The sequence below is a fragment of the Tachysurus vachellii genome, chromosome 7 (genome assembly GCF_030014155.1).
Source record: "Tachysurus vachellii isolate PV-2020 chromosome 7, HZAU_Pvac_v1, whole genome shotgun sequence".
NCBI classification, from domain to species: Eukaryota; Metazoa; Chordata; class Actinopteri; order Siluriformes; family Bagridae; genus Tachysurus; species Tachysurus vachellii.
Window position 1 is genome coordinate 8,308,105 of NC_083466.1, and position 26,683 is coordinate 8,334,787.

The window sequence follows — 26,683 nt, forward strand, 5'->3', positions numbered from 1 at the left end:
GAACAGTCTGGAGCTAAACACCCTCATAACTGTGGAGATGATAGTGGACTTTAGGAAAGACCCCTCAACACTACTCCCCCTCACAATATCCAACAGCCCGGTGTCATCTGTGGAGGCCTTCAAGTTTCTGGGCACTACCATTTCCCAATACCTGAAATGGGAGTGCAACATAAACTCTATCATCAAAAAGGCCCAGCAGAGGATGTACTTTCTATGTCAATTAAGGAAGTACGGTCTGCCACAGGAGCTGTTGATGCTGTTCTACACTGCAGTCATAGAATCTGTCCTGTGCACATCCATCACCATCTGGTTTGGTGCCGCAACTAAACAGGACAGGAACAGACTGCAACGCACGGTTAGAACAGCAGAAAAAATAATTGGCCAGAAAACAGAACTAGAAAACAGGCAGGGAAAATCACTACTGACCCTTCGCACCCTGGACATAACCTCTTTCAGCTCCTCCCTGCTGGCAGGCGCTACAGAACTTTGCTTACTAAAACTGCCAGACACAGGAACAGTTTCTTTCCCCAGGCAATCACACTGATCAACAACTCACCATAATTATATTCAATGCTTCGTATCTATAAGTACTGCATTATCAGGACTGTCAGTCATCAAATCATCTGTATATTACACAGTACTGCTGCTGTATATTGTACAAAAAGCATAATATTGCACAATATTGTTATTTGCACTCCCACACTTTATGTACATTACCGATCGTTCATATTCTATATTCATATTTTATATATTTTATTCATTCTATATTCATATTTTATACTCATTCTGTCTATATTGTATCTCATCGTCTGCATTGTTTTCTTGTATAGTATAGTGTTATTTATGTCTGTACCTTTGAGAGTCACAAACTGCTGGAACCAAATTCCTTGTGTGTGTAAACACACTTGGCCAATAAATCTGATTCTGATTCTGATTCTGGGGTAAACTGGTGGGGCTGGGGTTTTAGACTTTCCCTCTGGAGGAATCCTTAAAGGATTAACTGTATGTAGTACAATGATGACAAGGGGTTTCCCTTCAGAGGAAGACTCCAAGTAGGAATTATTAAAGTGCATGATTAATGAATTCATCAGTCTGTCCATCAGTCTATCCATCCATCCATAAATGATCTCTTCAGCTGAATAGCCACTTATTATTATTATTATTATATATAATTATATATATTATTATTATTATTTCTACATTTCTACATTCTACTATTCTTATTATTTCTACATTGACCACTTATTCACACCTAGGTTAAATTTAGATCCATGCTCAGAGTATTATATATTTTACACACACACACACACACACACACACACACACACACACACACACACACACACACACACTCACAATCTCACTCAGACACACTCACCCTTACCCTCACACACTCACCCTCACACCCGCACGTTCTCTCATACACAAAATGCATCATCCTCTTGCCATTTTGAAAGAAATATACACTTAAAAAAATCCCCAGATGCATTTTATGATTAAGGTTTTATTGAGCAATTTGAATAACACAATATTTGACACAAATAAAAAAAAAAATTGCATAAATCAAAAAGCAGAATGTATCTGCTTTTTTTGTTAACTATCTAAACAAGGCCTGGGAGGATGCCACCACTCATTGTGCAGCTATGCAAAAGTTACACACATTCATTTCTTCCTTTATCTAAATATCATCCACAAGCTACTTTCCATAAGATCCAAGATTTCCGGAGGACACAAAATGATTTACTGTATAATTAAAAACATAATTTCATGTGTGACACCACTGTTTGTTTTTAATCAGCTGTCCTACAGGAAAATAATCAAAAGGTTACAATTATTTCATAAAGATGCGGTAGCTGGACATATACTGCACTTCCAACATATTACTTTACCAAGAAACTTGGTAATAACATTCAGGTTCTGACATGCAAAGTATTACTATTGAGGTAAATGCAAACATTTATGAGCCAAAGCCATTTACAAAATGTGGTAGTATCAATGAAATCTCCCTGAAGCCCAAATGGGGAACCAGATTTAAATTAAATTCTATATTTTAGCAGAGTGCAGTGCTTATTGTTATATTAAAAAAAAAACAAATTCTGCAAGCTAAAACAATTTATGTCTAGGACTTTAAATTTTGACAGTGTTGGCATAAACAGCATGAGGAAAAATGATGCAGCACATTGACAAGCCCCAAACCAAGAGTCCTAGTAAGATTTTCCAGAAGCAATGAGTTAAACATCTTTTTCATCCATCTACCCCAACCCCAGCTGCCATTATTGATTCCAGTGTTCTTCAGTGTTCTTTTGGCATGTACCTTACTTGGTTTTTATATATGTATGTAAACGGCTCTTTACCAGAACATCAATCGTTACAAATACTGCTGTATATGTCGCAAACTTAAAACTAAAAACAGCCCTTATAACCTTGATGGAGGGATTCCTTCTCATCCAACATGTTAATACATCATCTCTTGATGGGTTTTGTTAATTATATGATGGGATACTTTTCACATTATAAAGTGCCTGTAGGCTTGGACTGGAAAGTCCATTGCACAGATAAATGGTTCTACTTTGGTCACATTTGGTAGTGTGTGATAAGTGTTTCTAAATCAATATGTTCTAACTACAATTGCAGAAGTATTACAAAGATTGCTAACAAACCATACTTTTAAGAGTAGTTTGACATTAACTGTAATTATTCGGATGATTTTGTTTATTCACTTCTATAAAGCATAAAGCCAAGTTAAATTAAGGGTATTACCCTACCAGCACTGGGATTTGACCCAAGAAGTGGCCAGTTTGTAGTTTAGAAGCTGAAATGAGCTACACACCTCATTGACTATAATAGGAACACCTGTACCCCTGCAAATTCATGCAACTTTCCAGTCAACCAATCATGTGACAGAAGTCGTATTCATAAGTCATGAAACATCAGAATATTGAGAAATTTGATCTATTGTGACTTTGACTATGGCATGCATTTGGTGCCCGTTCCAGATGAGGTGGTTTGAGTATTTTAGAAAATGCTTTTCTGATTGTTTTCCATTGACAGCTAATAAGAGAGCTGTGAGGAGAGAGTTCAGGTTTGAACTGCTGCATGTTGCGTTATCTCAGATAGCCAGTTTTTACAACACTCTTTCTCCTCTGACTACTCTCATCAACGAGATGTTTCCACCTGCAGAGTTGTTTTGGTTTTTCCTCACCATTCTGCAGATAGACTACCGTGTGAAAATCCCAGAAGGTCAGTGTATTCCTAAATATTTGATCCACTCCACAGTCACGGAGATCACATTTTTCATTTACATCATCTTCATTAACAGAAGCACCCGACCTACATCTGCATGTTTTAACATACTGCTGCCAAATGATTGGCTGACAGATAATTGCATGAACAAGCAGGGATGAAGGTGTTCCTCTTAAAATGACTAGTGAGTGTAAGGGTGTTTATGTAGTGTGTCCTTGTTCTAAGGAAATTACACAAATAATATTGAGAATATTAAGCATACATTACACACAGAGAAAATCATATTCATTCTTACTTAGGCACTTTGTGCTTTGTAAGAACCAGTCCTTTTAGTTGCTTTGGGTCTCACATTGGGAGATATAATCCAACTATAAACCAAAGGGCACTTTGCTACAGTACTGTACATTCATCAGCTCCTTGTCACTCATTTATTAATTTTTTTTTTTCTTTTTGCAGGGAATAATAAAACATACTGTATCACATAATTGGATTCTCATTGGGAATTGTAAGTCACACTTTCTAGTCATGTTTAATAGTTAAACAATAAATAAATACACACTGCAGTTATCTTAAAAAAAAAAAAAAAAAAAACACTTGACAGTTTAAGACACATGGGTATGCAAACCCATGAGAACCAATTGTTTGTACAAATAGTATTCTTTCTTGTTTCAGTGTTCCTTGTTCTTAAGACTTCTCCTTTGCCAGAAACTTTTTGGATGGAGGATGGATATTACCATCCAGCATGGTAAAACAGTACTTAAAATGTCCACAACAATCCATCAAATATATAAAGGAATACATGGTGGATTCATCACCAGTGAAAGAGCAACAAGCCTGTTGTGTTTTGGGAGAATGTCAATGGTCAGTGTTCTTTACAGCCTTGCTACCATGGAGCTATTGAATTTTATCACTTCAAGGCATGTTGTGACCTTTCCCCATTTAAAAGTTTTGGTAACTCTTCAACTCCCTCTTTCCTTTCTCTCAGACCAGCTCCAGCCAAGTCGTTTGTTTTACAACAGCGCTCCAGTGCGACTCAGTGCGTTAACAAGATGGCCGAAGGAGATGTGGAAGCCCCACCCCAGTGTTTCCCCAGCGCCTCTTCCAAAAAGCATGCCAACTTTTCACAGTCATCCTGTCCAACATCAGCACATAATCAGATTATCATGAATGAAATTAGTAATTAAACACAGCACATATTCACAAGACTAATGCTATCAGGCATTCGTGTTGTAGAAAAGGCTATTCAACCCACCTCGCTGATGAATGCATGGTGGACCAGCTCACTGGCCAGATCTCTGGGATGGTCAGCTTAAAAAAAAACAAAAAACACATCAGATCATATTTATTCTGTAATTAAAAATTTCTTCAGATGGTCAATATGATGAAATAAAATTTTATAACATTTTTGTTTTGTATAAAACTTTTTATTTATTGTCTTGCTGAAGAAATGTTATGAATAACCTTATGTTCATTTTTGTTATTATTATTTTTTAAATATTGTTTTTTCCTTTTCTTGATTTAGCCAATAAGACAGCAGGATGTGCATAACAGCCGAGGCTACCAAAAGCTTGCTACATTTATGTTGCCTTTAATACATGGCAGAAATTTGAATAGATTCTAGGAGGAAACCTGGACTATATTAAATTGGATTTGGTTGTTCTAATTTCTGTGTGATTCGGTATCTCATCATGTACATCTACATATTTCAAGATATTTTAATACAATTGTTCCAAAGGTTATACCCATTGAAACGGCTGCAGTGCAAGTATGAATAACATTGGAAAAAGGCTGAATAAGGCTACAGAAGAAGGTGATGTATGTGGACTTACTTGGAAGAACATCACAGCTGAGCTGGCGGTGAAGTTTGTCGTCCATCTTCAAAAACAGAGAAAGCTGAAGAGACAGACAACACAATGTTTTCTGTATACAATGTCAAGTTGTCTGAATGAAAGCAGTCACAGTGGTGTGTGTTAACCTTACATGACTCCTGGTGCCTTCCTCATTAGCTTCTAAATTGCAGTGCATCTGGATAACCTGTTTGAAACAGTTAATTTCATAACCTGTTACAGCAGACAGGCAATGTAATGGTTTTAAGTGCATATTAAGTGTGAAAACAGTTAACATCTCAAAACTCTCTGAAAACCAAATCCAGGTTACAGGTAGTCTACTATTGTCTACCTTTCTGGTTTCGGTCTCCTGAGGCTCTGGAGTTGGAGTCTTCACCGTCTCCATATGCTCCTGGGACAAAGAGAGGGCTCGCGGAATAGGATGCGGCCGCTGGGAGGCGAAGTTCATTAGGGGGTAGATCCCATTCCTGAACAAATATCGTAAGCAATGTGATAATAGGTCATTCAAACAGATATAATAATGGATTTAAAAACAAAACCCTGTGTCTTTAACCAGCTCCCATCCGCTTTACACTTACTTCACATCCTCAAGGAACTTGTCCAGCTCCAGTGGAGAAACATGGGAGTACCTTTAAAATAAAAGAGAAGGCAGTGAGGGGAAAGAAGTTAAGTGTGAGGAGTAGAAACTTGGCACATGGACATTACTATCGTACTTTAGCTGGATTCCCGGTCGGTCACTGTGGTTTATCTCTGCCATGATGCCATTTGGGTCTATAGCCTTGGTCTTCTCCTCTACACAGTTCTCAGGAAGCAGATCTGATTCATAAGAAAATCATAATCAATTAGTTCTTAATTATTCATTCATTTTCTACCGCTTATCCGAACTACCTCGGGTCACGGGGAGTCTGTGCCTATCTCAGGCGTCATCGGGCATCAAGGCAGGATACACCCTGGACGGAGTGCCAACCCATCACAGGGCACACACACACACACTCTCATTCACTCACGCAATCACACACTATGGACAATTTTCCAGAGAGGCCAATCAACCTACCATGCATGTCTTTGGACCGGGGAAGGAAACCGGAGTACCCGGAGGAAACCCCCGAGGCACGGGGAGAACATGCAAACTCCACACACACAAGGCGGAGGCGGGAATCGAACCCCCAACCCTGGAGGTGTGAGGCGAACGTGCTAACCACTAAGCCACCGTGCCCCCCCAGTTCTTAATTAGTTATACAAAAATATTTGCATTGACCTTGATCTTTGGAAGACTTACAACTTCATGGCCCTCGTTTATTTCTGTTTACTCAGGATCTTAGAAGTTGGAACCCTTAGACATGGGACAGATGAACACCATTCTTCCACAAAATGATGGTGATAGAGAGCACTTTCTAGCACACCTCTCCAAAATCTCCCATAAGTGTTAAACTGGACTGACATGAGGTAAACAAAGACTACTACGTACAATTTACTTCAACGTTCGTATTTATAAAACCCTTCAGTAATCCAAAATGCGGAGTCATCCAGAAGTGATCACTCCCATTAGGATAGAAATGTTTCCTTTACTGCTGCACTATTAAGTCACCCCATTAATATTGAATAATCTCCAGCCATATTATTGCTGTGATTTGCTGTGTGTATTAACATAACATAAGAAGAACATGTGGACTCAAAAACCATGGCAGCAAAATACAGTCCTTCACAACACAACAAAGCCATCAGGATAACCTTTCCTTCGTCATCTGTCTGTATACCTGGCTATCTTGGTTGCATCTATGTCAGCTACTTTAAAGTTGAAAATAATTAAAATCTATATGTATAAAGGTATGATGTAATTAAGCCCAAAATGTCCAACAGATGACTGAAAAATTAACAAATAACACTGCAGAAAAATGCTTCATCATGTGTCCTATATAGTTTAGAAAATGGTTTGAACCCATTTTCTTTTGAAAGCATTTGAATTACCAGTATGGACCCCCGTTATTTTGTTAGTTACATTTTATTGCCTACATTGAAAAGCACATATTATTTCCATGAGCACGATTCAGTATTACAGCTAGTAGAAGCTTTACCTACAGTTCCAAAATATAACAGTTTAACTACAAAGTAGTGTTAAAAGTTTGGTGATGCAATAACGAGCTTTAAATATATGAATGCTAAAATCTTCATTTGGCATTCATATAATGTTCAGCATTCATCATGTAATTATTAAAGAGCTTTATATTTTCCTTTACCAATACTATAACTTTATCTGAAAACCAAATTAATTTATTTTACATGAATTTAACAGCATTGAGAAAATGTACTTGTGTGAAACAAGAAGAATTTCTCCCACTGTAATGGTATGTTTACTTACACTGGTTGCTGATGAAGCAGTGGGCAGCGAGCAACTTCAAGGAGTGGACTTCAAACAATACTCTGTGGAACAGCAGGTCATGTGCTGTCGGCCTCGTCTTGGCCTCTGAGCGCACACATGACTGTGTAAACTCCTGAGTAAGCATTCAAGTAAATTGGTTTCAATAATGACCTATTCAAGTTACTATCATCATCAAGTTTATAAATTCCAAAAATATATTTATGAATAGTTTTCAATGACTTTTATTGTTTTCCGTTTATACCACCCTGCCTTTTTTTAATGAATCAAAACTTTTTCCTGGTACTGATGCTAGCAATTCTGTCCACAGCAAGTTTATCCGACACCATCCTGATTTATGCTTTTATCCTACACTATCCTGCACTTTTATCAAGTGACCACTAAATCTACATAAAAATCATGTCCAGAATAAGGCATACTTTCTTCCTGGATTTGACGGAGATCCTAACATGATATTGACAAAAAACTATTTGCTTTCATAACCTCTAGACTGGACTCTCAGTGTTTGGCCAGCTGGCTGTCTTGTTGCTTCGAGAAAACCTTAGCTAATTCAGAATGCATATTATCCCAAGCCTTATTCAAGCATTCTCTACTTTCTGCATGTTAGGTTTCACATCGTGTTTACGATGTTAAAGCTCTTATTTCGTTAAGCTATGAGATCTCATCCTAGTGTCTTAAGCGAGTTTAGATCATCCCCAGCACACCAGAGGCAAGTTTGCTGGTCTGATTTTTATTTATTTATTTTCACCTCATCTATTGTCCCTGATCTTTAAATCTTTAAACTAGTGTCCCAGAGAATATGAAGTCCATATAATGTCAAATAACACTGTGCGGGTTTTTGCCTGGCCTACTGTTTTTTTTCTACTTTAATTTATTACCCATTATTTTTTTATTATCTGCATTTACAAATTGTTTATCAATACCTTACAGCTAGGTTATAGAATGTGGTGTTTAACTTGTTCTTTTAAACCAGTGCTGCTGTTCCCCCCCATCCCCCCATTTACAAGAGTAGTTTCCTGTAGTACATTTCCTGAAGTTCACACACATACTGCTTTATAAGAAAATCATTAGCATGTTGCTTTACTCTCATGAGAGGGTCCTCCAGTGACTGCCCAGCATGTGCTATGGCCTCTTTGGAAACAGCTGTGTCACCATTGGCTTGAATCTCCAAAACTGCCATCTTGAGCGGAGGGAGAAAAACAGAGCATCATCAGCCACTGTACTAGAGTTGTGACTGAGCAACATGGTTTTCTTTATCCAAGTCAGTTTTGACAGATTTGAGCTTTTTACCTCCAAAGCACAGATTCCAAAAGAATATATGTCAATAGAGTAGTCGTCCTCAGCAACTGCAATGAAAAAGGTGAAACGGGGAAATGAAATATTGGAATGTTTGAGTATATTTGGGTCAAACTATTAGAAGAGATAATTGCAAATCGAACAAGAGACAGAGATAGAGAGAGAGAGAGAGAGTTGGAGGGTGGAAGGGAGCTACATATCTAGATGGACACTTACAGCCGTACTCTGGAGCAAAGTAGTGCTGATTGCGCGCCTCATCTCGGTGCTGGTGCACGTTCCCATGGATGGCCTCTGGGAATACTGGGAAAAGCATACAAACAGACAGCCTCCTCAAAACATAAGACAGGATGACAGCTTGAATTCTGTTTGTGTGTATATAAAAGACAGAAAGTCCATGTAAACTGCAGCTGGTAATCATTTGTGAGGATTATGGAGTACCAGGCCGCTAGGCATCACAATGGAGAATGTTTACTGTAAGCTCCTCCTTTTACAACAATTCAAGTAAAATCACAGGGTATACAATTACTCAAAATACAGAGGTAAAATTACAGCATAATGTAACGTTTGTGTATAATCATTATTATTATTATTATTATTATTATTATTATTATTATTATTATTTGTGCATTGTGGATTTTTTTGTTAGAATTGTGCATTTTTTTATTTCATGGTAGAAATAAATTGTCACGGTTTCGTCTTATTCTCAGTAACATATTTTGATCTGGTACAACAAGTTTCGTACAGTTTACAAGAGTTACTTTAAAGAGTAGCAAATGGGTGGAATACTGTTAGAAAAGGAGATTTACTTATGAACACAGAATATTTTAACCCTGAACAAATATTTTATATATACACATTTGCTGGCCATTACACTAGAGACGACACCTGCATAATCATGCAATTATACAATAAGCCAATCATGTGGCAGCAGTGCAAAGCATAAAATCAAGCAGATACAGGTTAAGTTAATGTACACACAGCACATCTGCATTAATATATGCATGTTTTTTGTGATTGTTGTGGCCAAAAATTCTAACTATTTACGGCAGCTTAATTCTAAATGTGCGTCACATGACACATCCTGGCCCGAATGAGGAAAAGCTGCTGTAGTTTTAAAAAAAAAAAAAAAAAAAAAAAAAAACCGCAAACCCCTTTGAATATTGTAGCTTGATTTTGTGTTCATTTCTGCCACTGCAAAATTGTAAAATTCTAGGGAGCTTTAATAATATGATTTACTTTAAACTTAAAAGCCACTGAGATTTAAGTACTGTACATAGATTTAAGGAATTTGTGCTAGATTTCTACCCGTACCTGACAAAATCGTACCACTTACTCATGAGACGATTTTGTTGCACATTTACATTTGGTAACACAATCATATCTTTACAGCCAGTAAAGAGTCAGACATTCCCAATTATCTGCATGCTTTTATATGTATTCATATGTATTCTTTTTGTTTCTAGTGTTCACGGTTATCGTGAAGTTTTGTTTATTGTTTATTGTTTATTTGTGCATGCAAACACCTCATTCCCATAGTGTTTCCTACCACTACTTTTCAAAAGATGTCATTCACAGTTCTTTATTAGGCATCCACTAACAGCACATGCAAATGAACAGACTGCTAATTATTTGTTATTAGTTAATCAGGGACATAATGTGTAAAGCCAAGCAGGTGTAAATAAAAACAGCAAGAAAAAGGGGACTTACCATTGACGAATAGCCTGTGCCACACTGTGAAGGAAGCCAGAATTAAAACGTAAATAATACAGACACTGAATTTTGTTTCGAAGCTACAGAGCGAGGAGACGTAACTGCACCTGAGCCGATCTTTATGAGGCCATTGTGCTGGATGAAGATGGTGTCACATGTCAGGTTTCCATGGATAATGGGTGGATCACATGAGTGCAGGTAACTGGCAGGAAAGAACAAAGTGAATCAAAGCTTGCAATTTAGTTGAAAACACGGTAATAACATGTGACTGGGGCTGAGAACCAACCAAACGACAGAAAGTAAATCCAACATTCTGTATATTTTACTGCAGAAACAACCTCCCAAACTGAGCTGCATGGGTTCTGGGTGCATTTATTATTTATAAGTCAGTTATTTAGCACAAGCTCAATAAGTTCTCAATGTTCCATTTGTTTTTAGTGATTTCTCGGTGCACTTGGTTTTTCCATATTTCTAACCAGTAAATGACTTTTATTAAATTTTTTGACCCTTCACATCTCTCATATTGCTCTTTTTTTTACTTGTATAATCATATTAATTGTGAGTCCAAATTAAATCATGCAGTCTTTACACTTTATACACACCATACTGCACATGGACACTTTAAGGACAATAATTAAAAACCATACGCATGTATGTTATGTATATTTATGTACATACATTACTTTTTCCACTTATTTTCATATTTTATATAGTTTCTTTTTATATGGTTTATACTTATTTTTATTTATCTACCTACTTTTGGTTATATTTTTTATCCCAAACTGCATTCCTTATGCTTGAATAGCGGACAGATGCAAAAAGCATTTCACTGCATGTCGTACTCTGTATGTATTGTGTATGTGACAAATAAAATTTGATTTGATTAACAAAGAAATATAAACTTTTCCTCTAAAATATAAAAAGATCTGTCTCTGATCTGGACTAAACAGATTAATAGGTGTGAAAACACCCTTCAAGAAGCAGTCATGCATGACCAAGCATTTAGGTTTACATTATAGACAAATTGTAATCTGTCATTTCTTTATCCTTAGGGTGTACAAGTGATAAAATTTACAAGTGATTTATTTACAAAATTTACAATTTTTCCAAGAGGCAAAGCTGTCAGGTGAGAATCGGATATGTTTACAATTTATCTGATGATGGATAAAAGAAGGGAAGGCTACAAGCTATTCATATAAGCCGGTTTGAACTGAACAGTTTGTGTGCTAACATATTGTGCTACCTGTAACATTTAAATGTGTGTATTAGGACAGTGGATATGCCTCATTTCCAAACAGCACATTTTGTGTCCTTGATCAAATCCTAAATTATTGAGAAAAATAGTGGCTACTAGTTTGCGGATCCGTCCTGAGGTAAATCCTGCACGCTATGCGTTAAATGTCAGGATGTACGATGATTCCGAATTCTGTCCAAAAACAACAGCTGCTAAAACAAAAGTCTTTAAAAAGTGCTTTTTGATTGAAACACAGCTTTTAGATTACAATGTTTTGAATAATGCCATCTCTTAAAAATGTGAGTTTAAAAGTTGATATCATGATATACTGAAAAATCTAACAACGGAGTATATTCTATGCTACATTGCATGTAAATACAGGTTGATAGTTACAGCAAGTGACAGATAATAAGGCATCATCTGACAACTGAAACTGGATATCTGAAGATAAACAAGAACACAATAGCTAAAAAATAGCTAAAAGTAGAACTAACGTAATAAGCGTTATGTTCGTTACAGCGAATTTTGTCAATAGGTTTCCTGTGTAAACGTTTTCCTCTGATGACAATCTTCTCTTATTCACAGGATCTATTTTTTAACTGTAAAATGCAGACTGTTATTCAGTTCCGTGGTACAGATTTCAGTGAATCAAATTTTCTGATTAATAAATAAACTGTTAATTATAATTAAAAGCTGTGCAAATATAGAAATGTTGTGTCTCCTAACAGTAATGGGACTGATCTGGTGTGTTACCTGAGGGCAGACAAGATCTGTGTGCACCAGCGTTTCCATGCCTACAGTGCAAAAACCACACACGCACACGCACACACACACACACACACACACACACACACACACACACACACACACACACACACACACACACACACACACACACACACACACACACACACAGAGAGAGAGAGAGAGAGAGAGAAAGGGACATGGTGCAGACAGGATGTGTGAATGCAGAAGTGTGGTTCCTTCTTTACCACAGGGTGGTGGTGTACCACTTGCAAAATTCTGTATATGATTAAGAACTTGAATAGAAAAAAAAAAAGTCCTACCTTAACATTCATTGTCTTGTGATTTTTCTTAGTTTTCTTCAAAAACTGTTTAAGACTTCCAGAGGACATGTACTCTGTGATAAAAATCACCTGGGACACAAATTCAGTATTGTTAAGAAGCAGCTGTTTATCGTTAAAGTCTAATTAATATATACATATAATTAATATACATAGAACCTACTTTGCAGGCATCATAGATGAGAGAAGAAAAAAAAAAAAACCCACTTAAGCTGTCTAATGACCATACTGGCTGTATAAATGTTGAAGTCACAGGCATACTATAATTATCTAATTATACAATTTTTTTAATTAAAAAAAAAGTATCAATTCCAATCTATCAAATCTATCCATCCATCTAAAATATACAAAAATGATAACATAATGACCTAATTTTAAGAACAAAAAAGCTCAATATTCAAGCTCAAAAAATCACATATGGTATAAAGAGTTCGATTAAAATTGTGCTTTTGTGCATGAAAGAAACTTCATATCCTACCCTAGCTCGGTTCTCCCTCATGTCCAGCCAGTATTTATGAAACTTAACGATGTTGGGGTGCTCAACCTGCATGAGGTTCTCGAACATTTCCTTGATTCTGTCCTGAACACACACACACACACACACACACGAGAGAGTAAATCTATATCATTATACACAGCATATTGACCGTAACACACTGCTAGCAATTTTTTTTTTACTATTTTCTGTGTTTCACGCTGCTCATACTTTACCTGTGGTTAACGATCAATCCTTGCTGGTCATAATCTGACATTTTACATGTACATTCCTAAACTCTGGCTTAACCTTCTTATTTGCATATTTGATGATTATTTAAAATGCTGTATTTATGTAAGTCTTGTCTTGCAATTTCACAGAAAATTAGGCTCGACACTTTAGGCTTCAGAAAATTAGGCTGCTCTTTAAGAACTGGGTTTAAAATAGAAAACATGGACAGGTCTGCATTTCTATGTCTGAGCTTGCATTGCTATCTTTCAAAGCTTTTCTGACCTTTTTTTTAAGTTGGTCATGTTAGTCTGTTATTTATTCAGTCAATTCCTTAAATACTCTGCCATCCAGTTTGTCCTGAACAGACTTTCCTGACATTAGCTGTAAAAATAAACCGGTCTCCAACTGACGCATTTTCCACCACCATTTGACATTATTTTTTCCCCTTGAACCGCTGCAACTACTATTTACTCTTTGAAAAGCCATACTATTCCTTCTTCTAAATTACAAGTGTAAAATATTTTAAATAGGGTTAAAAGTAGGGTTTAGTATTATGATAACCTGGGGAAAAATCCAGTTTAGGGATCTGATGGTATCCCAGTTTTTTTGGTAAAAACAAGTCTTTGAGTAAACAGCATCTCTTCATACGAAGTACTAAAGAAGATACGTGTTATTTGATTATTATATTTATTATGTTTTAATACTGTGCATTATTGTGCTTTAAACCACAGTGCTGCTGAATTCTGATTGGCCAGATGGGGTTGATTCATTTTGTATAACAGCAGCTTTTAGTTTCTAGCTGTTAAAATGTACAGAAGCTCTGTGTTATTTAGGGTTATATCAAACTGACAACAGCACCTCCCTCTGTGATTTATTCCTTACTTAATGCCATTTTCACAGGTTAATCCCTCTGGACAGATGGGAAGAACCTGATTAACGTGTGAAGATGCTTCAGTACCAGGGAGTCTGCTGATTGGCATGTATACAAATGCTGAGCAGACACAGTCAATCTCGATTTTTGGTTCAAAATGGCCAAGAGGAAAGGATTTACTGTAAATGACTTGAAAAGAAGGGTCATTATTGAGACATGATTGGCAGAAACTTCAGGCACCAAGACTACTGGACTGGCTCTGTTTTAATAGGAACAGACGCTAAAGTGATATTTAAAGCTATGGGAAAGGCATAAAATCAGTAAACAGGGTGGAAATTGTGATCGAAAGTTCACACTGAATAAAGTAATGCTCTTGCTTTAGCGACGTGTAAGGAAAAACAGATGATGGTTCTATAGTTGTCTGAAAAAAATGGTTCGACTTGAGTCATTCATGTTTCACGCTGCTCATACTTTACCTGGGGTGAACAATTAATCCTGTGTTTTCATGTTTCTGATGCTTCACTCTGTACATTCTTAACTTCTTATTTGCGTATTTGCAACGTTAACAGCCGTGATTGAATAAAATAAATAAATAAATAAAAACAGTGTGCAACTGCTTTAAATAACCATCTCATGCTTTTCAATCAGTGAGAAATAAGTCACCATGTAAATCCTCCTTGGTTGTTTTAAGCGTAATGAGATGCACAAATTTCGGTCAGTTTGTTATTGACCATAACTGAAACCCTCTCCTCTTTCACACCAATAGATAAGTTTTCTGTCACCATTTGATATTAAATAAATAAATAAATAAATAAATAAATAAATAAATAATCAATAATAATAATAATAAGAAAATTCTCTTAAATGCTGCAACGACCGTTCACACAGCAGATGGGGTTTCTGTAACTGTACAAAGTGTGATTTGAAGCGCACGCTGTTTAATTTCTGATGGGTGTTTGTTGTCCGTAACATTCTAACACCAAAAGCACTGTTAACCGTGTTCCAGAGCAGTATTTCATAACTCTGTGGGAAAAAAATAAATAAAATAAAATAAATAAAAAACAGCGATTACGCCGCTTCTGAATTACACACGGTTAAGGTCAGAGTGAAAAAGCCCTTCAGACGGTCAACGCAATAATGTTAGGTGTCGTATCACCAGAGAAAACATTTTCCTTTTTTAACCATTCTCACCCTCAGTAAGACAGTACCATTTACACTCTGGTGATCTGACAGGCTGTTCTTCAATTCTATTTACAGAACTCATGACAACTAGGATTTGCTCCTACCTTCGTGTATCTTACGGGTAAAAAGGTATGACATTTTTTCAAAGAGATGAGTGAGTGACTGGTTGTACCTCATGCGCCTTGAAGACCTTTTTGTCAGAAAACTGCACCTCGTTCCAGACCACCTCCACTCCTTCTTCTGTGTCCATGGCCAAGGAAGCACTCTCGATGCCAGGGACGTTCCCTTGACTGAGCTAGAAAAAACAATAAAAAAATTCATATACACATTATGCTCTTGAAGCTCTGATGATAAATTACATACACAAGTGATCCTTGATTTTATCCAGTGCTAGCCAGAATATCTCTTTCTTCATTGAGAACATTTTATTTTATTAGTTTTACATTATTTCTCTTTTTTAATATCTGGGATTTAGCACGTTGTTGTTAAATTCTCCCATCTGTTGGATGATAAGTGATTTATTTTTTAGAACATAGTGCTCATTTCTCTATTAACAAAGTTACAATTTTCATTCCAGTACCATCTTGATGTCTTTGGAATTGTCCTCATGATATTGGACTTTGTACTTTCTGGTTTCATTGTAATACAACAGGCTTTTTTTTTTGGTCTTATTAACTTGTAGTGAAAGGTAAGAAGAGGGGAGATGGCTGTCTATAGCTGATGTGATGTGACGTGACATACGGCTAAGTATGGTGACCTATACTCAGAATTCGTTCTCTGCATTTAACCCATCCAAAGTGCACACACACACAGCAGTGAACACACACACCGTGAACACACACCCGGAGCAGTGGGCAGCCATTTATGCTGCGGTGCCCGGGGAGCAGTTGGGGGGGGTTCGGTGCCTTGCTCAAGGGCACCTCAGTCGTGGCCGGCCCGAGACTCGAACCCACAACCTTAGGGTTAGGAGTCAAACTCTCTAACCATTAGGCCACGACGTCCCCTATAGCTGCTATAACATCAATGATAACAGGAACTAACTTGACTCACAGACATTCTACATCATTAATTGTAATTTATAAACAGATAAAAAATACATTTAAAATTTACGTTTTCAATAAAGTCAAATTTAATTCACTTTAAATTGTTAAAATGTTTAAAAACAATTAACTCTTTCCCCCAGAGGCAAAAAAAAAGGAAGGTTAATGGCTCATATGAAAGTACACTCAGAGATTTAGGAATTTCTAGTTTTAAGTACAGTATTTCTGTTTTTACGTCACCTGCTAAGGGCAAAAGTTTCATAGATTTGAAGCAGTTATCTAACCACTAATATTCTTTGCAGGTTTATCCCATCAGAGGGAAAACACACCACACACTGGATGCCATAATGGGAATAGTATTATCAATATTAGTCTATAGCAAAAAAATTTACTGATTGAAAAAGTCTGATAAACCCACTTCACTTCCATTCCACTGATAAAAAAGGGTTAAATATACAAAATGTCCTGCAATTACATGTTACAGAGACTCTACAGTCTCATTAAAACAAAAAAATCTATGATAAACTGATTCCTCATCATTTTTTTGAAAGATAAAAAAAAGTCTGAAGCCTCTAACCATAAACTCATCTTATTACCCATTAACAGGACATAATTTATCATCTCTGCTCAGCTCACTTTCTCCTAAATCTACCCTGAATCAACCAAACGAACACATTTTTCTGACTTTTCCCAGACCCGTTTACTTCTGCTTAAATATAAACACACCATAAATAAAACGAAACCACAGAAAACAAGTTGTTTTCCTGCCCCACATATAAATAGTGTGTCCTGCTCTTTTTCCAGAAGGCTGCAGTATGAACTGCTCTTGCTGCTAAACATCTGTTCATTCAACAAACAATCTGTTCATTTTCCCCTCCATAATCCACTTTTCTCAATAATCCACTGTTTCCATCATTTTACTTTGTGTATGTGGAAGTAACAGCTTGGCATGGAATGTTTGTAGAGTGACTACATGCACAAATTTGATAATAAGAGTAAACATTCAGTGAGGTCAAGTAACTGATTAAAACCCAGCTTTGTATATAGAGAAAGAACTCATTGTGGATGATGTGCATTTTTGGCTGAGTGACTTGAGAAAGCACATGGCGTTCCTAGAAATGTGTGTTTTTGCAGCGTTTCCAGTCCCTGAATTGTTTAGACAACCGGTGGAAGTATAATTAGTCTATGCTTAACCTGGGAAGCTTTAAATAAATACAAAAAAAAAAACGGTTTGCTAATAGCAGTGGTGCCCACAGGCTGGCGTGAGTCACGAGCAGAGGCTCATCTTCTGGGTCTGATTGTAGGGATCCTTTAAATTCTTATATTAAAAGGCCACGATTAATTGCAAAGGCACAATCTTGGTTAAGAAGAGTTAGAGTTGGTTCAGGAAAGATGGGTATTAGACAGTCATAGGATTTACACTTACTACACTTACATCCTTCTGGCCTGACCCAGCATTACAAGAATTGTCATATGCTAGTCATACAGGCCAAGGAATTATTTATAAAGGAGAAAAACCTGTATCATCATAAATACAAAATCCCCTGCATATCCTATCTGGTGTTAGAGTAAAGAAACATACATGATACAGCACCCCTGGAGCTGAGAGGATTAAACAGCCCATAACTGGCAACCTGGCACAAGCAAGAATTGAACTCATAACCTTCTGATCATCAACCTAGAACCTTTCCCCATTTAAAACAAATCTGTAACCTGTGAGTCTGTGACCTCCTTTCATAGCATCAAGGCTAAAATTGTTTGTGCAACTAACTCTAAGCCCTATAACACCTGGAATCTGGTCACCTGGAGTGACATACAGTCATAAAGAATGATCTGATCTGCCTGTTTGTAAAGGCAATGTGTTTGACTTTGCATAAAGGAAAATTAAGACCCAGCTAAAAAACAGATCCAATCGCCAAAAGGTCCAAAAACTGGGAACAGTATTCTCATAAATCCAGCAGGTAACTAAGCTTTTCTTGTACTGGGATCTCGTAAATCCAAATACTATGAACTCATGCCATTACTTTCTTAATGAAAACAAACAGCACTTTTATATCCTGCCTTGACACGCTCTCTTTGTGTAGTATCCCAAATCACCTTGAATGGTTACACCCTGTTATTAGAGTTCCACACAGTTGTACAGTTGTACAGTTACAGTACACCGTAACTGTTCTCCAGGCAATACGGATATGGACGTGTACGTGTCGAGTGCAGGTCGTCACATGTCTTCATGATTTCACTGAGTCAGAGTGTCATAATTCTGGAAAATATCAGCTTCAATGCATGTTGTAATGCACAATCTACAGTGAAGCAACATCCTCGTCCTGTTATTAGAACACTGCAGCCTTTAAGGCAGAGGTCTTCAGACTGATCTTCACTTTAGTCTCCAAACAATTATCAGATCTCCCTCCCATTTGGGCGTCATGAAAACCTAAAGCCCCCAGCTTTAAGGCATCTTTTGTGGTCGTTTTATTTTACTATAACTTATTATAAAAAAAAAAAAAAGTAGTGAGTTTTGTTTTGGTTCATTTGGTTTATTCCATAATTCTTTACCAAGCAGCATGAATGCGCATGTGCCACCTCTACATATATCTTTCATATTAGTGTACTGTAGATAATAATTTGTGCCATGTACTAATGCATGATAGTTACGGAGTAGCTGCGATTTTAAGGGGTTAATGGAGCATCAGTTAGAATCTTTCTTTAAGGTCACATGAATCAGACGTGTCAATATTCATATTTTATATATTTTATTCATTCTATATTCAGATTTTATACTCATTCTGTCTATATTGTATCTCATTGTCTTGTATAGTTTGTATAGTATAGTGTTATTTATGTCTGTACTTTTGAGAGTCTCACCTGGCCAATAAACCTGATTCTGATTCTGATATTTCTCAGAATTTCTCACTGACAGATTCAGATTGTCTGATGACACTTGACGTTACAATGCAGCAGTCCATGAACACTTCCTTTTGTGCCTGTAGATCTGGGCGATATGGTGATATATAGTGTATCTCAAAAGAGCATATGGTGCTGTAATTTTTCATAAATTTGTGGACACTTAAGCATCACGCCTATATGTACTTGCTGGATGTCCCCTTCCAGATTTAGTCACCCTTTTTCTCTGATTATAAGCGCCACTCTTGTAAAGTTCAACTGGATTTTGAAGGCAGCGATGTCAACGTCTGGCATTAACGTTAGAAAGAAAAGGTCAAGGATGCAGTCGGTGTACCAGTTCATCCCCAAGGTGTTCAGATTAGGTCAGATCTCTGTGCAGGACACTCAAGTTCTTCCACTCCATTCTTGGCAAAACCATGTCTTCATGAAGCTCACGTTGTGTACAGGAGCATAGACATGCTGGAACATGTTAGAGCCTCTTAGGTCTGATGAAGACAAACAATTGTTTGCTTCCACAAGTTTAGGGAAGAAGCACATATTGGTGTGATAATCAAGTGTCCATATACTTTTGGCATGGAAGATGCATTCCACAATCACACGGTGATAATTCTGTTATAGCCTTTGGCCAAGATTTAACTGGGATAATTTCTTAAAAAAAGTAGATTATTAATCTTAATAGAATACTAAAAGCAGCTTAGGACCTGATAATAAATGTTATAATACTGTCCTTTAGGCTGTGTCATAACTGTTTATATGTTTACGTCTAGCTTCCTGCAACAATTTAAAGGACACATGAAGCTACTTTGAATGAGATGTCTGTCTTCACAATAGAGCGGCTTCCCAGGTGTCGCCCGAAACACAAAGCCGTGGTTCTATTTGACAGATAAAACATGCTCACTTCAAACACACAATGCCACAAGCTTTTCCACCTCAGCTCGCACAAAACCTCAGAACAATGCGCGTTGTGTACGCTCTCGAGCAAGCCAGAGGGCTCGGGAGGCTGGCTCCACTATCTGAAAACAAATAACCCTTGTTAGCAAGCGTGGCAGCGTCATTTAAGCCTGGCAGAGTGGTGCAGTATTAGGATGATCGGATGAGGTGCCCGTTTGCTCGGGGCAGGCACAATAAGCCTAAAAGCAATGCCAGCAGCTACCTCACACTTAAAAATGAGCACGACTGCAAAAATTAAAGTTGGCAGAAGTGTGGAAAGCAATATGCCCACTTTAAGCAGGAAACAAAGCTAAATATTTTGCCACATAACACAGCTATGACATACTGTATAAGCTTCTTAACTGGACTTGCCATGCAGCCATAAACATACAGTTCTCGGAGCGGAGCTTAATTTAAAAAAAAAAAAAACAATCCTGTTCTGCAGTCCTGACTGCAGATTTCAATATTTAGACCAATTGGGAAAATAGATCTCATCCATCTCCATCTGTGAAATAGTCAATTGATTCAACTAAATAAATTAAACAGCTGCATATAAAAAAACTCATATAAATAAGAATGTGGCATCACCCCTTAGTGTGCTTTTTTCACCCCATATCTAAAAACCTGGATATGACACAAACCAGATTGCGGAACACTGACGTTGCAATACGTGTATTTTTGCTCTATGCTCATATTCTGGTATGGTTGCTGTGTATTTCCCTGCTTTAAATATGACAAAATGGCTGAGAGTCATTCAGTGCGAGCTGATGATCTAATCCGACAGAATAAAAAGCGGCCGCTGGCAAAGCAATGCTGTGTTTACTTTTAGACAAAAATACGAAGTGAAGCAATATGCAGTCTGCTGATAGTATAGTGAGACACCGGCCTGTTTGCTCTTTGCTCCGAAAGTTTTTGTTTGTTTTGTTTATATCAGAAAGCCAGCTAATTTATTGTCAAATGGGAACCCAGATCCTTGCAGGTAAACCAACTAGCAAATAAAAGTCATGTGAGTTTGGAAAATAGGCTGAGTTAATGATAACATAATAACTTAGATGAACAGATACATCAATGTATATGGATGTGTGTTAGAGGAGTTTGTCGCTCTATACAGCATTGTTTATTTTCTTGATTGTTATTACAGTGAAGTGAAGCAGAACAATACCAAAGCATCTCACATAACATTCAACTGCCATTAATATACTGTGCTACTGATTGATGGCATTCAGCAAAACAAGGTTTGCAACATTCAGAGGAAAATATATGTATGCTAGTAAGGTTATGACTATCAACATATCGGTATGCTGAGAAAAAAAAATGCCATAAGCGCTTACAGCCCTCAGACCCCTCAAGCAAAGGTGTGTGTGTAAAGGTATGAGAGTGAGTGAGAGAGAGAGAGAGAGAGAGAGAGAGAGAGAAAAAAACAGCTCTACAATCACTACACAATCTAAACACTACAGCTTATACTCCAGCAATTTATTTATTTATTGCTGTAATATATTATTCTTCATATATTACAGCAGATTAACAACGACCAGAGTTTCTTGATTTATTAAACAATGGGTGACGTCATACTTTTTATTTATTATGTTTAATGTCCATTAAACAAGTTTGTACTGTACACGTGATCACTTTCATAAGAGCTAAAACCCTATGTCCATTCCATAATTTCTCCCTCTTTGTAAGCTAATATGCAAAAAAATACAATCTGTCTTGTTAAACACCCAAGTAAAATGTTCTCTGTCCTGAAGCGTATGATTTAAAGGAACAGCTTTTCCTCATAGCAGATGCAGCAAACCCTTTAGGAAATCTATGGATGGCTCGCTTGCTTTAGCTACACTAGAAAAATCATTTCTGGTTACAGTGACATTTTGTAAGCATCCAACATCCATACCAACATGTTTGCATTCCAGAAATGAAGAGGTTCTTGTAGGATTTCATGTATTGGTGACACTGTAAATTGGAATGGAATAGATGTGTGTCCAACTAATATATGCAGTGTAACTGCACTGTGCACTTGGCACTGAAAGCTGTGTGTGTGTTCGCGTGTGTGTGTGCGTGTGTGTGCGTGTGACAGCTCAAGATGGACTGTCTGCAACTCAAGAGACTTGCAATTCCATCTACATTCGGCCAGCAGGCAGAGAGAGAGAGAGAGAGAGAGAGAGAGAGAGAGAGAGGGAGAGATTTGATCTACATGCAGATTTCACTGCAGGCCTAACACAATACAGCAATATCCCAATTTCTGGTCAGTAGAAAAGGAAAAAAAAAATAACGCTTTAAAAACTACAGATGGATACCCTACAGGTTGGTGGTTCGGATCCAATAATTCCGGGAACGTGTAAACCAGACACATACAAACCTCATGTCATTTTTTCACATCATTTCCTCATGTCCCTATAGACGACGTACATATTTCTGAAATATGAGACGTTCTAAATCTTGAATTTTTTGCCTCTAGCAGACAAATGAATAACATGTAGGTAAACATACTTCTCTCTTACGTCATCATTTGGGTCAAATTTACCTTTTATATTTATTCATTAGGCAATAATTCAAACACAGAGCTGAGCCGTTTAGCAGCTAGAGCTACTGTCTATAAATCCATTCTACTGTATATAACGAGAATATTAACACAGATAAATCCATGCTGCTCTACAATACAAACCAAAACCACAGCATGTGCTGGATAGAAAAACCCACAAACAGAGAGGAAGTTAATAAAAAAAAAAAAAAAAAAAAAAAAAGGACATAGAAAAGAAAACGTGATGTTATGTCATTTGTCCATGCTGTAGAGTGATAGTTGGTAATCTTGCAGCTGGTGAATGGCTCGCTTTGTGGTAGCGCAACCGTGGGAGGCTACTATCTCTTCCCTCCTCCATCAATAACACAACTATCACTACTCTATGCTCCAAGACTGTCTTGTCTTATTCTCACCATCTTAAGCATCATTCTAATTAGGGATGCACTGATCCGATATTTTTTGGATCGGTATCGACGAGATATGAGATATAATATCGGATCGGTATCGGTCGATACTGGCAAACTCTGGTATCGACATCGGATCGGAAGAGAAAAAGTGGTATCGGTGCATACCTAATTCTAATACTTTCCAAATGCTTTCGATGTGTCGTAATACATGCCGCATCATAGGAGATACTGCAATCGGACGCATTTCCTTTTCAAGACTCAGCAAAATCGCCTGCGTTAAATTTCCAGGGTTGGTTAATCTAAAGCTGATTAAATGCCGATTATGTTAAAGTCTGCAAAAAATGGTGCGGATTACATCTGCTTCAATCACCGAATGCTGCTTGAGAGATGAAGCCGATTTTCAACCAGACTGCAACGATAGGAAAGCGGTCAAAGCAACATAAAGCTTTATTCAGTTGAGTTATTTGCTTGTGTTGAGGATTTAATACGAGATTTATCTCATGTTACTTCTGGCTTGCCCATTAGGAAAAAAAAGTAAATTACAAAATTTTTACCCTTTTTCCTTTTGCATATTTCTGTAAAGCTGCTTGGTGACACTGTTCAGTGTTAAAAGAGCTATGCAAATAAAATGTAAATAAAAGTGAATGACGTTAGCAATATAGCAAGTTTACACTTCTATACATAGTGCAACAAAATTACATTCATCACCAAGGGAACCAAGTCTTCCTTACGGTGATGGTTCCAAGTCCAAGACTGAGCGTCTTCATGCCGTATTCTCCTTTCTCATTTACTTCCAAGTCACGAAGGGAACTTGACATGGGTGTTAAATACTGTATTAGAATGCAGAGTTTGCCTTGACTGACCTAAAAAACAAAGTCCATACAAAATCCTTCAAACTGTTATTCATATGTAACACATGATGTGAAGGTTAACTAACTGCATCACTCTGAGTGGGGGGAAGGATATTCTGAATTTTTTTGGTTTTTGGACCAGGTCTTCACGCTGTGGGTTAAATAGACTGTTGCATAAGACGCTAAATGTTTCACACAGTCAGGAAGGAACATGGATTAAGGGTTAGGTCTAAAATAAAACTTTGCACGATAAACATTTATTCTATGCTATAATGACTTTGCTTATCATTTCCCTAAATCAAATACACACAAAGGACAACATTTAAAATGGCCAGAGGTCTCTATAGGAGTCAAACTCTAGTCCTAAAGCAGCTGCACTGTTTCTAGTAACTTATTATATATTTTTTTTAATTTTGAACATCAAATCAGAATTATTTCAAAAAGCTTTACACCAGATACAGGAGCCCAGATTATACAGAGATTAGAGATCGTGGTGGAAAAGGATTAAGATTTTATATAATCCGTGTGTGTGTGTTGGTGTGTGTGTGTCATTTATGGCTGAGTGAGCTGAGTGTTCTGTCTGGTTTGAATAGTTATGCAACCAGATTGTTTCCGGTCACCTTGAACTCGGGGGTAAAAAAAATAAAACACACACAGGAACAAACACTCACACAAAAATATAATAATAATCATCTGTCTGACTAACGTGAGCCAAACCAACCATGTGATTGGGGGACTTTGGACAGCTGTAATCAGATTGAGATGCCTTTGATGGAAATGGACCCGAGTGTTACTACTAGAGTAAACATTGATAGTAGTCGATCAGATTAATCTTTGTGCTACTTTCTAGATACAAAATCTTGTATCTGTTTGGCCAGATTTTTCTCGAAGTTTTCTCGAGTTGTACGAGCCAGCATTTCGTTTGACCAAAGCAATTAGATTTCACAAGCTGAAAGATACGACAGTGATGCTGTCATCAAAAGACAATTCCACACTGCTTACACATAACTGCGATTTCATGCCACGAACTAGAAAATCAATCAAAAAGCAAAAACAAAAAAACAAACTATTATCCAATACCATTTAAAACATTTATACCCAAATAAATCTCACAACAGTGTAATGTAAATGTAGCTTACACTTTGCAATTTATTTATTTTATTTTAGAATAGTAGTCTGCTAAAAGTTTTGGCTTGACTGGATCACTCGATCAACATCTGCATAGCTTCTTAAAAAAACAAACAAACAAACAAACAAACAAAAAAAAAACAGCACTTACATCAAGAGACTTGCTGGTAAAAAAAAATTAAGATAAAAACTAAGTACATTGAGGTATGCGTACGACACACGGATGTAGGTAGGAACGTGTGTGTACGCACATGAAGCCGAAACCAGGACCGAAAAAAGCTGTATAAGGTCATTACAGGGGCCTGGAGAAGTAAATGAGAACAAGAAGACCATAAAGAGGAAGCCTAGAGGTTCTGAAATTAATGTGGAATGTGGGAAGCCAAAAGGAGCCATTCAACTAGCCTCGACATTCATCCATTATATTACTCATACATCAGTATGACAGGTTGTTCTAACTACAAGCTCCTGAAATGAAATGTCACCCCAGCAATTATTCACTTTAAGCCTGTTCCCTCTGGGAAATTTCATAGTTGGGTCAAATGAAAGCCATCATGTGAATGAATACACAGGTTACACCACCACTCAGACAACACATCTAAAGTTCAGCTACCACAAAAATGATAAAATGAGATATTTGCATATTCTTGTTTCCATTACTGACGACGTTCAAACAGCGATGGCACGGCGCCAGAGAAAATCTCCACCATGTGAGAACTGGACAACCGAATCAATAAGCCATGCAGGGTTCAACATAACACTCAGACTCTCTGTATCTGAAAACTGTTTGCTTTTAGAACAATATGAATGAAAATGGTAGAAATAGATGCTTTTTTTTCTTCACTGTATGAGAATTCTTTAACAGTCTTTAATCCACTTTTCGAACATTAAAAATGTACTAAGTGAATTACGGTTTAAACGCTCTGACATATTCCACCCCCAGTAATATCCCCCAATTTGTTCATTTGTTAATTCCCACATATCAGATACGTCGACAATACAGGGACAGTGAAGTCTTATATGCTTCCTCTGAGACACACAAATCCAAATACTGCTTATACTCTTCAAACTACTGCTCGTGTGTTACAGTGAAGCATAACACACCCAGCGGAAAGCACTGTCTGCCCTCTTCAGCATGCATGAGCTCACATATGCTGATGACTGACTAATATCCCTGTGACTGATGGCTTAGAGAGAGAGAAAGAGAGAGAGAGAGCGAGAGAGAGAGAGAGAGAGAGAGAGAGAGAGAGCGAGAGAGAGAGAGAGAGAGAGAGCGAGCGCGAGAGCGAGAGAGAGAGAGAGAGGAGGCTCATTTAAGGCACTATTAAGTGCTCACTAAACATTGGTTCATTATGACTTA

General features: G+C 37.3%; 1 protein-coding gene across 1 annotated transcript in view; it reads right to left on the reverse strand.

Moving 5' to 3' along the window:
• Nucleotides 1-3,657: 3,657 nt before the first annotated feature.
• Nucleotides 3,658-26,683, reverse strand: part of nrbp2a (nuclear receptor binding protein 2a) — a 38,274-nt gene continuing 15,248 nt past the window's right edge. Inside the window, exons 2-18 of the mRNA XM_060874027.1 lie at nucleotides 15,724-15,846; nucleotides 13,271-13,372; nucleotides 12,775-12,864; nucleotides 12,461-12,501; nucleotides 10,581-10,675; nucleotides 10,471-10,494; nucleotides 8,980-9,063; nucleotides 8,758-8,813; nucleotides 8,552-8,647; nucleotides 7,450-7,582; nucleotides 5,804-5,906; nucleotides 5,669-5,719; nucleotides 5,422-5,557; nucleotides 5,224-5,277; nucleotides 5,073-5,136; nucleotides 4,496-4,551; nucleotides 3,658-4,375 (exon numbers count right to left, since the gene is read on the reverse strand). Of these exons, the coding sequence (XP_060730010.1) occupies nucleotides 4,277-4,375; nucleotides 4,496-4,551; nucleotides 5,073-5,136; nucleotides 5,224-5,277; nucleotides 5,422-5,557; nucleotides 5,669-5,719; nucleotides 5,804-5,906; nucleotides 7,450-7,582; nucleotides 8,552-8,647; nucleotides 8,758-8,813; nucleotides 8,980-9,063; nucleotides 10,471-10,494; nucleotides 10,581-10,675; nucleotides 12,461-12,501; nucleotides 12,775-12,864; nucleotides 13,271-13,372; nucleotides 15,724-15,846 (1,407 nt within the window). The 3' untranslated portion in view covers nucleotides 3,658-4,276. The remainder of the gene's footprint in view (nucleotides 4,376-4,495; nucleotides 4,552-5,072; nucleotides 5,137-5,223; nucleotides 5,278-5,421; nucleotides 5,558-5,668; nucleotides 5,720-5,803; nucleotides 5,907-7,449; nucleotides 7,583-8,551; nucleotides 8,648-8,757; nucleotides 8,814-8,979; nucleotides 9,064-10,470; nucleotides 10,495-10,580; nucleotides 10,676-12,460; nucleotides 12,502-12,774; nucleotides 12,865-13,270; nucleotides 13,373-15,723; nucleotides 15,847-26,683) is intronic.